Here is a 12588-nt window from a genome sequence, read left to right on the forward strand (position 1 = left end):
AAGCAAAAATATTGAAATAAATTTCTCTTTAAATCGGATCTATGATTACGAAACCATTGTTCCGATAACCTTGAATTTAGGCCATTACAACTCCCCCCCCTTTTTAAGCAGTTGCTGAAAAGGGCCTTCCTAGAATTAAAGGAGTGTTGCTATCCTCCTCTGTGTCCAGAATAATGAAGTCAACTGGAAATATAAATTTATCGATTTTAACTAGCACATCTTCAATAATACCCCTAGGAAATCTTATAGTTTTATCTGCTAATTGAATGCTCATCCTAGTCTGTTTAGGTTTCCCAAGACCTAATTGTTTAAATATTTTGTAAGGTATGACGTTAATACTAGCCCCCAAATTAGCTAATGCATTATTAACATCTAAACTACCAATTAAGCAAGGACTCGTAAAGCTCCTTGGATCTTTTAATTTGTTCGGTAGCTTATTTTGCAGAATAGCTGAGCACACTGCGTTTAGCTCCACATGCGACGCCTCGTCCAACTTCCGCTTATTTGCTAAAAGATCCTTTAAAAATTTCATTAGTTTGGCATCTATGATAGAGCTTCAATAAACGGTAAGTTAATATGCAATTTTTTAAAGAGTTTAAGGAATTTACCAAATTGTTCATCTGAATGGTCTTTCCTTGTTGCGCTAGGGTATGGCACACGAGGTTTATATTCGACATTCACTGATTTGTTTTTATTATGACCTACCTCACCTTGACCTTTGCTTACCACAGTGTCTTGCCTCGGTTCTGGCTCAGGCTCAACGACTCCTTCATTATATTGAATATTAATTGTGTTGAGCTGTTCCCTTGGGTTGAGTTTAGTATTACTTGGCAAGCTACCTTGTGGTCGTTCGGAGATTAGTTTAGAAAGCTGGCCTATCTGAGTTTCGAGCCCTTGGATTGACGCTTGTTGATTTTTAAGTGCTGTCTTGGTCTTCTAGAAACGGGTTTCTGACACCGAGATAAACTTTGTGAGCATCTCTTCAAGGTTCGGCTTCTTTTCCTATTAATAGGGTGGTTGTTGAAAACCCGAAGGATGTTGTGGTCTTTGATGTCCTTGACCGCCCCACGAGAAATTGGGATGGTTCCTCCAACAACCTGCATTATAAGTGTTACTATATGGGTTATTTTGGGATCGAGAGTTATTGTTACCCATATATTGGACTTGTTCCTCCTCGGCGCTAGGGTTGAAGGGTTGATACTCTGTGCATGCTCCTCCTCTATTCATCTCGCACCTCATTACTGGATGTACCTGAGTAGAACCAAGTAAACCATCAATCTTTTTATTTAGAAGTTCTACCTGGTTTGACAGCATAGTAGCCGAATCGATGTTATAAATGCCTGCTGTTTTAGTTGGCTTAGTCCTCATGACTTGCCACTGATAGTTATTCAGCGACATCTACTCTATAAACTCATAAGCATCTTCAGATGTTTTATTATTGATGGTTCCGCCAGCAGCTGCGTCAACCAATTGTAGAGTCGAAAGATTCAGGCCATTATGGAATGTTTGAACCTGTAGCCAAAACGGTAACCCATGGTGAGGGCACATTTTCAGTAAGTCCTTGTATCTCTCCCATGCATCGTAAAGAGTTTCTAAGTCCATCTGCACAAATGAAGAGATATCATTACGTAATTTGGCCATTTTAACCAGCGGGAAATATTTTAATAGAAATTTTTCGGTCATTTGTTCCCAAGTAGTGATTGACCCTCGTGGTAACGAGTTCAACCACTGTTTAGCTTTGTTCCTCAGCGAAAAGGGAAACAACCGAAGACATATGGCATCATCAGAAACGCCATTGATTTTAAATGTATCGTATAGTTCCAAAAAGTTTGCTAAGTGAGCGTTGGGATCTTCATCCTGCAAACCATTAAACTGAACAAACTGTTGTATCATTTGAATTGTGTTAGGTTTCAGTTCAAAAGTATTTACAGCTACAGCAGGTCTAACTATGCTTGATTCAGTTCTTGTTAAAGAAGGTTTAGCATAATCGTACACAGTGCGTGGAGCAGGGTTTTGATTAACCGTAAATGCAGGAGGTAGCTGATTGCCTTGGTTTTCAACCATCACTTCGGTTGGGAGTTGAGTATCGTCCTCTTGCTCGTTCTCTGTGTATCTTAAGCTTCGCCTTATTTCTCTTTGGTTTCTATGAACTGTGCGATCTATTTCTTCATAAAAAAGTAGTGGTCCTGACGGGTTTCTTCTATTCATAAATTATAAAAACCTGCTAAGAGAAAGAAAAAGTAAATTAATAAATAATAATAATAATAATTAAATTAAATTAAATTGCAAGAAAAATTAATGGCTAAAGTAATAAAAATTGAGCGTTCCTAATATCTTAATTCCCCGGCAATGGCGCCAAAAACTTGATCGCGTGATTTCATGATAGGTTTTAAATATTTATAATTAATCATTCTTGAAGCTAAATATTATTGCGATGTAGGCAAGTGTACCTATCGAACAGTAGTATAGTTTTAGCAAGACCGGATTGCTGAACCTAAAGGAACTAAAAGTACTAGTAATGACCGTCTTTTTATTATCTAGCCTAAGAATAAAGAGGTTTTTTTTAACTAACTAATTATCTAATCTAAGAACTCACAGAGAATAGAATTGGGGAATTTCTTTTGGGAAAATCGATTGAATTGAGACAATACCTAAGGAAAAATCCACCTAGACTTTACTTGTTATTCTGGCTCCGAATCGGACGATTTATTCATCCAACTTGTTCCGTAGAGATCCCTAAGTTATGTTATTATCCCTATTCAAGACTAATAACGTCTGATCCCTAGATTGAATAATTGAGACCTTTCTCTAATTAACACCCTAGGGTTGCATTAACTCGATCTATGGATCCCCTTATTAGGTTTCACCCTAATCTGGCAAAACCTTGTCACCCTATCTCTAGGCACGCAATCAACTCCGCTTAATTATGACAAATGTACTCTCAAACAGGGTCTATTCCTCCTCTGAATAAGAGCTTATCTTGAATCAGTATCCTGGGATATCAAAACAAGAATTAAGAACACGTAATTAAGAACAAGTTAAATATTTATCATACAATTCAGAAAATAATAACAAGATTCATCTTAGGTTTCATTCCCCTTAGGTATTTAGGGGTTTTAGTTCATAACTAAATAAGAAAACATCTCAGAATAATAAAGAATACAAAACATAAAGAAAACCCAAAACTCCTGAAAGAAAATTGAGGGGAGATCTTCAGTCTTGATGATGAATCCAGCTTCTAAGATGGATCAATCGGCTTCCTTGGAGTAATTCCTTACTCCCTATCTGTGTGCCCCCTTTTTTCCTCCTATAGGGTGTATTTATAGGCTTTGGAATGCCTAAGATTCCTCAAAATTAGCCTTTTTCGAATTGGACTCAACTTGGGCTCGGCAGGGACACGCCCGTGTGCGATTACTTCAGGCTATGCTCGAGCCTGCCAAATTGACACGACCGTGTGGTCTGCCCTTGTGAGGAGGTCTAGGCCGTGTTGATTTCGTACTTTGGCCTATTTTCTCTGTTTTTGGATCGTTTCTCGTTCCTTTTGCTCTTCTATGCTCTCCTAAGTATAAAACATAAAATTAAAGCATTAGGAGCATCAAATTCACCAATTCTAATGGAAAATCATCCATAAAAGGCATTGAGCATGGGGTAAAAATATGTATAAACTACGTTTTATCAATTATGAAGGTTTGATGATAGTTATACAAGTTTTCTTAAGTGGTTTTTAGTAAAAATGCAAATTAGGGATTAAATTATAAAATGTGGAAACGTCGTGATTTAAATGTGAAATAAATGAAAAATATGTACTTCTAAGGACCCAATTGTAATTCGGCTAACATGGGTTGTGATTAAATTACATGAATTTGTGTTGTTGTGAAATAAGGACTAAATTGTAGAATATGTGAAACATTAGGGGCAATCGTGTAAAAATGCCTTAAAGTGAATTTTGGACTAAATTGAATAAAGAGATGATTAAATAAGTTAATTTTGATTTTATTTAGATCAAGAAACGCGAAATACAAACTTAGATTGGGGAAAGAAGAAAGTTATGAAATAGTTGACTCATTTCACCGGTTTAGCATCCGAGGTAAGTTCGTATGTGATAAATTTCATCATAAATGTATTTTAAATGCTTTGATATTGCATAAACTGTGTTTACGAGACTATGGATGTGCTCGACAATGATTCGACGATGATACGGCATTTAAAATCTCAGTTGAACCTTAGGAATAGATTTTGGATACCAGTGACATGTCATTAGGGGATTATTGTGATTATGTGATCTGGGTGCTAGTCCTATACGTCCTACTGGTGGTTGAATATATCGGCATGTGTTACGGTTACTTGACAGCTTGTGTGAGCAGCACCGTATAGCTACATCTTGACCTACAGCTTGTGTGAGCAGACCCGTTGATAGCTCTAGTGTGAGCAATATATGTGATATGAGATTGAGATAGCTTCGGCTATATATGTGGCACTTCGTCTACAAGTTTCCCATGTATCTAATAGTATTCCGAATGGTTCAACGGGTAAATGAAAGATGTGATTATGTATGAGATTGATACAAGATGGAACAAGTATGTACATGAACCGTATAAGCTTAAATCGAAAAAGTTATGAAGTTCATATATAAGATTATGATAGAAAATGTGAAAGGTTTGTTAGTTAAATGAATTACATAATGATATGTTCAAGTTGATGATTTGTATATTCATGTTGAGATTGAGTTTATTTCATACGAGCTTACTAAGCTATAAAGCTTACTTTGTTTATTTTTCCATGTTTTATAGTGACTTTAAAGCTAACTCGGACTCGGGGTTTGTCGGAGAAATCGTCACACTATCCAACTATCAAATTGGTACTTTTAAGCTTGTGTTTTGGTCATATGGCATGTATAGAGACTTTGGTCATTTTGATATGTATTTTGGTGGTGAATTTTTCCATTTAAGTTGGCTTGTGAATTGTTATGTTTTGGTGCCAATTGGGTTGATGTAGGTGTGCATAAGATAGGGTGGCAATATGGCTTGGTAAATAGCCTATTTTTGTCCACATGGGCAGAAACAAGGGTGTGTGTCTCAGCCGTGTGTGATACACGGTCATGTACACGGCCGTGTGTCCCCTGGTGTTGAAATTAAAATCAAGTCAGTATGCTCCACACGGCTTTACACATGGGCGTCTGACTTGGCCGTAAGGCATAAGTCAGTATACCCTACAGGTTTGGCACGGACTAGCACATAGCCTGGCACACGGACATGTATGGCCATTTTTAAGGCACACGGGCATGTGTGTTGGCCATGTGACCCAAGTTAGAGAGTTACACGGGGTCGGACACGGGCTGGGGCACTGCCACTTGCTCCCATTTCGAATGTCCACACAGCTTGTGACACGGGCGTGTCTGTTGGCAGTGTGAGACTCATGGTTAGGCCACACGGGCATATGTCCCTTGTTTTTGAAAAAATTTCTTAAGTACTACACAAGTTTCTAAAATTATCGATTTAGTCCCAAACCACCCCAATGCATGTTTAGAGCCTCATAAGCTCGTATTAGGGACAAAATGTTTGGTTGTGAATGGAATGTATATGATTTGATTAAATGTATGTTTAAAATGTGGTATAAGTCCGGTAATGCTCTGTAACCGTATTCCGGCATTGAATACGGGTGAGGGTGTTACATTTATTGTTTCAATTTTATATTTCATAATTGCTTTACTTTTAATTGATTTTTATAATAACAATTCCACTTATTCGTTTGGATGACAAACACATTCCCGGTGTCCAATTGCAAATAGGAAGAAAATATTATTAATTTTTTAAATTTTAATTAAGTTCATTATTAAGTTGTTAACACTATTAATTTTATAATTTTTTATGTTCATGTAATCAGGCCGAAGATTGGATTTTAGAGACGTACATACACAACTTAACTGCGAGGGCATCGCGTGTTATTGAATAATACTTGCAAGAGGCGAAATTCTTGAACGTGTCTTGTATGCTCAGGGGACTAAATTGGATCCCACACTTATCAGCTCTTTGGTGGAAAGATGGAGACCGGAGACACATATATTCTATCTTCCATACGGTGAGTGTACAAATACACTCGAGGATGTAGCTTTACAACTTGGTTTACAGGTGGATGGGTTAGTCATTATGGGGGCAGTGGACGTTGACGATTGGAGCACAATTGGCAAGCAACTATTAAACAAGGTGTCAGACAAGTGTTTTGGTAGCAGAATATAGATGAAATGGTTGGAAGAAAATTTCAATTATATTGACAACTCTGTAAGGGTCATTGAAAGAGAACAATACACCCAAGCATTTATCCTAAGGTTAATCGGAGGTCTTTCAATACTCGATAAATTTTAAAATCTGGTACATTTAAGGTGGCTACTACAACTTGTCGACTTGAAAGAAGCGGGATGACTCAATTAGGGATCAGCTGTGTTTGGCAACATTGTACTGAGAGATGTGTCGGGTGACGCAACCACAAAACATTAACATTGGTGGTTACATACTCCTTCTTCAGTCATGGGAATGGTATCGACTACTATTTTTACGTCCCTAAGTAAACGCCTCTCATTCTTTCCCACTCATAATAAAGTAAAATTCATTTGATAATATAATTATCATAATATTTTTTTCATTATTATGTTTTTGAAGTAACATATTATTTGAATAGATGGAACAATAACGCGAGTCATGTGGGTATACCGGACGAGCTCGAAGATATCCGACTACTGTTAGATCAACAATCGGAAATCAATGTTATTTTTTTAATTTTTAAATTATAAAATATTTATGTAAAGGTTTGAAATTTAATATTAGGTACTTAATAAAATTTATATTCTCATACTATAGTTTGAATAGATGCCATACGCTGATCCGACGTTTCAAGAATGCATCTTAGTCAAATTTTTGGCCGATTGCAGTATCTAGCACATCAAAGTGCCATTGATAGTTTTTGTGACGACTGAGATGCATGAATTTGATTGAGTGATGCGTCAACTTTGGTTTAGGAAAAGTATTTCATCGTCACCCTAGGTTATCGAAGAATGCACGAGGTTGCCCTGCGGGGGAGAATCGAAGAAGAATGGGTGAAATTCCATGCCAAATATATCTATATTTGGGAGGATAAGTACAATTTCATACCTATGCGCAAACCAATTCTCACACCGAATTTGGCGACCTCTCTGGATTACATAACATGGTTTAGACATCACCGTAAGCCATATCTACTGCCGAAGGAAGACAAGATTACTTAACTTTGTCGTAACAGACCAAGACAATTTTGTATGAATCCCAGGTTGGGAGTACATGCCTCAATGGAGTCATCATCAGCTCAAACTCCACATGAGGCATTGATGGGGTGCACCACCTCCCGGTCAGTATGATTCATATTATTTTGGTGTTGTCACTAACCCCATTTTTTTACATAAGCACCGTATTATGCACCACCACACCATGTATCAACACCTTCTTTAGGTGTTTTTTACACCACCTCCATCCTCAGCACCATATGGAACACCAATGTCGACAAAAACACTGACATATCCACCATCTCCAAAAGTTCCAACATTTTATCCGCAACTGGGTTATGCAACACAATAGACTTATTTGTCGATAGTGTCGCAAACACCCCAAGCATCATTGTTCTACCGAGGTGGCTCATCTACGCAATCGCATATTACTAGAACCAATGATATACGATGGAAACCTAGGACAACACAACACTCAAGCATGGAGTAACGAGATAAAGATGGAACTCGAGGTAAAGATGAAGATGAAGAAGATAAAGAGCCAAAACCCTAATTTTGAAGAAATCCTCCTCGCAACCGACACCCACTGGGTTGTGGCACATATTCAACTTGATGACAACGATGGTTTGTTTAAAAATTTTGTCATATAAATCATCTTTTACTTTGTTAAATTTTAGTTTGTATTGTATTACATTTTTTTCATCCGTAATGTACTTATTCCAATTATATAAAAAAATTGTTCTATTGTATTTTACATCAATAATATACTTATTTACAATCTAAGAAAAAAATTTTAAAAATTCAGAATCTGGGAATCTCAAGATAATTATCAGACATCCTGGAAATCCCAAGATAGTTTTCAAACATCCTATCTCGAGATTCCCGGTCATGGGATCTCACATTGTTTATTTTTTTAATCCCCTTCCGGTTGCCTATACAAAGAGGGATTTTTCTCCCCTTACTCCATCAACTCTCTTTGTCACCCTCCTTTACAAATTAAAAAAAAATTCTCTTCTAAATTATTTTTTTGTTGAATGTTGAAATTTTTGGATAGAAAGATTTATTTTTGTTTGTGCTTGTGCTTGAGGAAGATAGTGTGATAGTTTTAAGGTGTGTTTGAGTTCACGATGATGCAATGGCACTTGGAGACCCCCGCATTTCATCTACCGTGTGGGGATTGAACCATCACCTTAGAAGCCCATCAATTGCAACTTGGGCTCCCGGTTCATGGTGGTTATACGATTACGAGTTAAAATATAACTAGGGCTCCCGGTTAACGGTGGTTATACGGTCACGATTTCAAGTTTAATGACGCTGGAAAAGGGTGCTTTATAAACCTCATACATAAGTTTGAGACCATAATCAAAGGGAAAAACTAAGTGGCTTTCCAATATAATCAAATTATTTTCTTTGTCCATCTCCACCAAAGTAGTATCTTTAACCTTATTGTTCGAAACCTATGACAGAGTTGGGGGCAAGAGGACTTTCAGGCAGAGGAGTGACTATGGTGATGGAGAAAAGCTAAAAGTCCTTTCAAGGCGACAACGGTTGCTATGGTTAAAGAACTTGTTAATAACTACAACCCTTGTCGCCCAGACTCGAGTTTTAACTTTCTCTTCACCGCCACAGTCACTCCTCAATGAAAATTTTCTTGCCCCCAACTCTGTCACAAGTTTCGAAAAATTAGGTTAAAGATATTGCTTTGGTGGAGATATAGAAAAAGAATAAGTTGGTTATACTGAAAAAACCCTTTTGTTTTTCCCTATAATTATGGTCTCAAACTTATGTACGAGATTTATAAAGCATCATCTTACGGTAACATGAAACTTGAACCCGTGACCGAATAACTATTGTCAACTGGGCTCCAGAGTTATATTCTAACCTGTTATCGCATAACCACCGTCAAGTAGGAGGCTTAATTATACTTTAATCCATGACCGTATAATCACTATGAACTGGGAGTCTGAGTTGTAATGTGATAGGCTTCTAAGGTGATGGTTCCATCCCAAGACGATAAATGAAATGTGTGGATCTTCGAGCACTATCGCATCACCGTGAACTCAAATATACTTTAAAACTATCAAAATGTTTACCTCAATCACAAATACAAATAAATCTTTCTCCCCAAATTTCCGACACTCAACACAAAAAAAAAATTGGAAAGAAACAAAAAAATACATCCTGCTAAATGCATGATCTATTTCTCTCTCTAAAATTAACCTATTTCCCTAAATATAAAAAAAAAGCCTAAAACTATAAATATTTTTTAAAGTCGACATTTTAATCAAATTTACCCACCATTTAAGCATAAGGTGCTATTTATCTAGTGCGAACTTGGGGTTAAGATATTCCATGTTAGGACTTATGATATTTTGGAGCATTGCTACATATAATTAAAATTTCTAATCAGAAACCTTGTGTACTTCCAAATATACAATGGTTATCAAATCTTAAATTAGGGATTTGGGGCGTCATTGAAACCTTCCCCCCATAGTACATGGAAGCAAAAGGCATCTTTGACAGGGATGGCATCGGTGGAAAGTCCACCTGGAATCTCCGCACAATATCTTTAGTTTGGCCTTTATATTACCGCTTGTTCAATTTTCAAATGAGATATTGCTATGATTTTCATATGCCATGGAGGAAGCTAAGGACGAAGCAACGCTATGTTGAAATTTCAATATTGCAACTCATTAATGCCATTAAAATAATCTCTGTGCGCGTGTATTATTTATTTATTTGGTTGGTTGGTTCAACAAAGGAAAGTACTTGGTTGGCTGGTGCCTTTCTATCCATTCAAATAAATTAGAAGATTGATGTGATATATCCAGTATTCAACAGTTAATAATGGCAAACAGCTTAACTGATAACAATTTCACAAAAGGACTAGGACAAGGACTGGTTAACCCTGCACAATACACTTACTAAAAGACTCTTCAAGGTTGGATGGTTTTGTAGAGCAACCAGCTGATAACATTTGATGTTCCACCAACTTTTCTGCCTTCTCAATATTGCTGTTCCTCTCCATTCTTCTCAAATGTTTCTCAAGAGCTTCTCTCATCCAATCGTACCGGCACAGTTTATATGCTTCTTCTGGGGAAACCTGTAAAAAAGGTTCAATAAGCATACTTCAATACATGGCTACATAAATAAAAGATAGTAAAAAGGTTAATTTTCTTAGTTATTACTGACCCATTGCCTCTTGTAAGTACTCTGTTCGGCCCATGAATCGAGTTCTTCGGTCACCTCCAAGGCAAACATGTAACCTCTACAGCCACCTTCCAGGCTGCAACTGTTCTGTTTACTCTTGCTTCTAAACTCCCACACTCCCAATGGTTCCTTCTGAATACAACCAAAATGCTTCCATTATATATTGAAAAACATCCATTTATGTAAAGATTGTCAGTCCCGTCATCATAAAGTTTCTATACAAATTCATAATAAATGAAACCTACATCAGGTATTCCTTTGACTCCGGCTTCCTCTAAGGCCTCTCGACATGCTGCTTCATTAACAGTCTCATCATCTTCCCATCCACCCTGAAAATATAGCTTCACATCAAAAACTTAATCCATATATAGCATCTAATTCGGGAACAGTGAAAAGGGGAAAGTATATATACTTTAGGGAAAACAAGATCATCACGATTCGGTGTGGATATCATAAGAACACTGATCCTGCTGCCCTCAACATCCTTCTCCACTCTGTATGGAATACACCTAAGTAAAAGACACACAACGAATAAAGCATTATTTGCACTAGTGCGTGTGTTAGGTCATAGCTGATATTACACCACTTCTTAAGATTCCAAACACTCAAATCTTATTCCTGATACTTTGCGTTAGTTTACATCACATTCACACACCACTTAATAATTAACAGGAGTGACATTGACATGCAAAAAATTAAACATTAAAGACAACTACAGCTACAGGGACAAAGGAAGTAGGAGGAAAAAGTTCCATCTCTGTTTTATTGTATATCACCAAAATTTTGACACAAAAGCAAAACCATTATCATGTTAATTACAGTAATTTTGCCCAAGGAAAAGGATGATGCTTGCCACTAATTCCTAACACCTCTAAGGAAGACATAAAAAATCCTTTTCACCTGAAATAATGTTGTTACTATCAATACTAACAAAAACTTACTAAAATCACATCTTGAGCTTTAGGCATAACTGACATATGAAGAAGAAACCAGGAAAGAACAGTAGAAAAAATTTTGGGGATTACCCGGCAACAAGCCTCAGATTATCCTCGTACCGTTGTCTGTGTCTCCCTTTTCTTGCTGGTAAGTAAGACATGATCATATATTATCTGCACCATCCCAAAAAGGAAAAAGAAAAGGTTAAAAAAGAAGATCATTAAGTTAAATTACAGAAAGAATTTTAGTAAGAGTACCAACCTGGATTGTTGTTTGTGTGATCAAGAGCTGCATTCAGTGAGAGAAAAGGATACGATGACCCTTTAGGTGAAAGCAACAAAGAATGAGTGAAAACGTTGCCATGCTCTCAGTTTTTAATAAGAAAGAACAGGAAACTAGCAAGTCAATAACGGCAACGCATAATACTGAATCTTTACAAAGCTTTTAATTTTTAAAATTTTCACAAGAAACTTTTAAACAGAAAGAAATGCTTGATTGCTCCTTCAACGAAACTGTCATGTTTTACCAGAGAGCAAAAAATCAAAGGATTACCCTTACCTGCTGGCTTTTTGTTTAGTAGTAAAATTGAACTTCCAGGAACTGCTGTTTATTCAATTAAAACTGCGACCTTTTTCTTGTCATCATTATTGAACCATAAACCACGATCTTCATCTTCTTCAAAAGCCGAAAGGAAAAAGGGAAAAAAAAAAACAAAAAGATACTAAAAATTATATCGTAGAGCTTCTTTTTTTATAAGGCGAGGAACGTGTTGCATAATGGAATCATCATCAACATCATCAAAGCAGGCTAGGGAAAGGGCTTTTATTTTGGCCATGTATTTTTAAGTTATAGTACGTCATCGTCATGGAAGGCCCCGTCTCAGTCATACTTGTTTTCCTTCAAGACTTGGGGTTGACTTACGCAAACCCCCATTAAGTTTAGTTTTGTTATTCATTGGAGATTGTTTATACTTTTGATAATGTGTATTTTACATGCAAGTCTATAGCAATTGGGGAAATCCTTAAAAATTTATATCCCAAATTATAGCTAGAATTGAAGATTGAGACCATCTCTTCCAAAATCAAAGGAAAAAAAAAGTTAGTTTTTGGCTTTTCACCAAAATAAGAAACCATTGTGCATTAGTATGTCAATTTTGAGGAGAATATCAACCACAAAACAAAATGCCAAAT

General features: G+C 36.7%; 1 protein-coding gene and 1 non-coding gene across 3 annotated transcripts; one reads left to right on the forward strand and one right to left on the reverse strand.

Moving 5' to 3' along the window:
- Window positions 1-1528: 1528 nt before the first annotated feature.
- LOC128292272 (small nucleolar RNA R71) lies at window positions 1529-1635 on the forward strand. The gene has a single exon (XR_008282257.1). It is a non-coding gene; the product is annotated as a small nucleolar RNA R71 (small nucleolar RNA).
- Window positions 1636-10003: 8368 nt separating this feature from the next.
- LOC108459594 (nudix hydrolase 13, mitochondrial-like) lies at window positions 10004-12352 on the reverse strand. Of its 2 annotated transcripts, none has more exons than XM_017758997.2 (7): window positions 11957-12352; window positions 11660-11719; window positions 11488-11571; window positions 10875-10971; window positions 10708-10791; window positions 10445-10591; window positions 10004-10355 (listed from the first exon to the last, which is right to left on the reverse strand). In XM_017758997.2, the coding sequence occupies exons 3-7, from the start codon at window positions 11562-11564 to the stop codon at window positions 10155-10157; spliced, it is 606 nt and encodes a 201-aa protein (XP_017614486.1). In that variant the 5' UTR covers window positions 11565-11571; window positions 11660-11719; window positions 11957-12352; the 3' UTR covers window positions 10004-10154. The 2 variants fall into 2 exon arrangements, with proteins under 2 accessions (XP_017614486.1, XP_017614485.1); XM_017758996.2 differs by having other exon boundaries at window positions 10445-10594; window positions 11957-12348.
- Between the last annotated feature and the right edge of the window lie 236 nt (window positions 12353-12588).

The sequence above is a fragment of the Gossypium arboreum genome, chromosome 4 (assembly GCF_025698485.1).
Source record: "Gossypium arboreum isolate Shixiya-1 chromosome 4, ASM2569848v2, whole genome shotgun sequence".
NCBI classification, from domain to species: Eukaryota; Viridiplantae; Streptophyta; class Magnoliopsida; order Malvales; family Malvaceae; genus Gossypium; species Gossypium arboreum.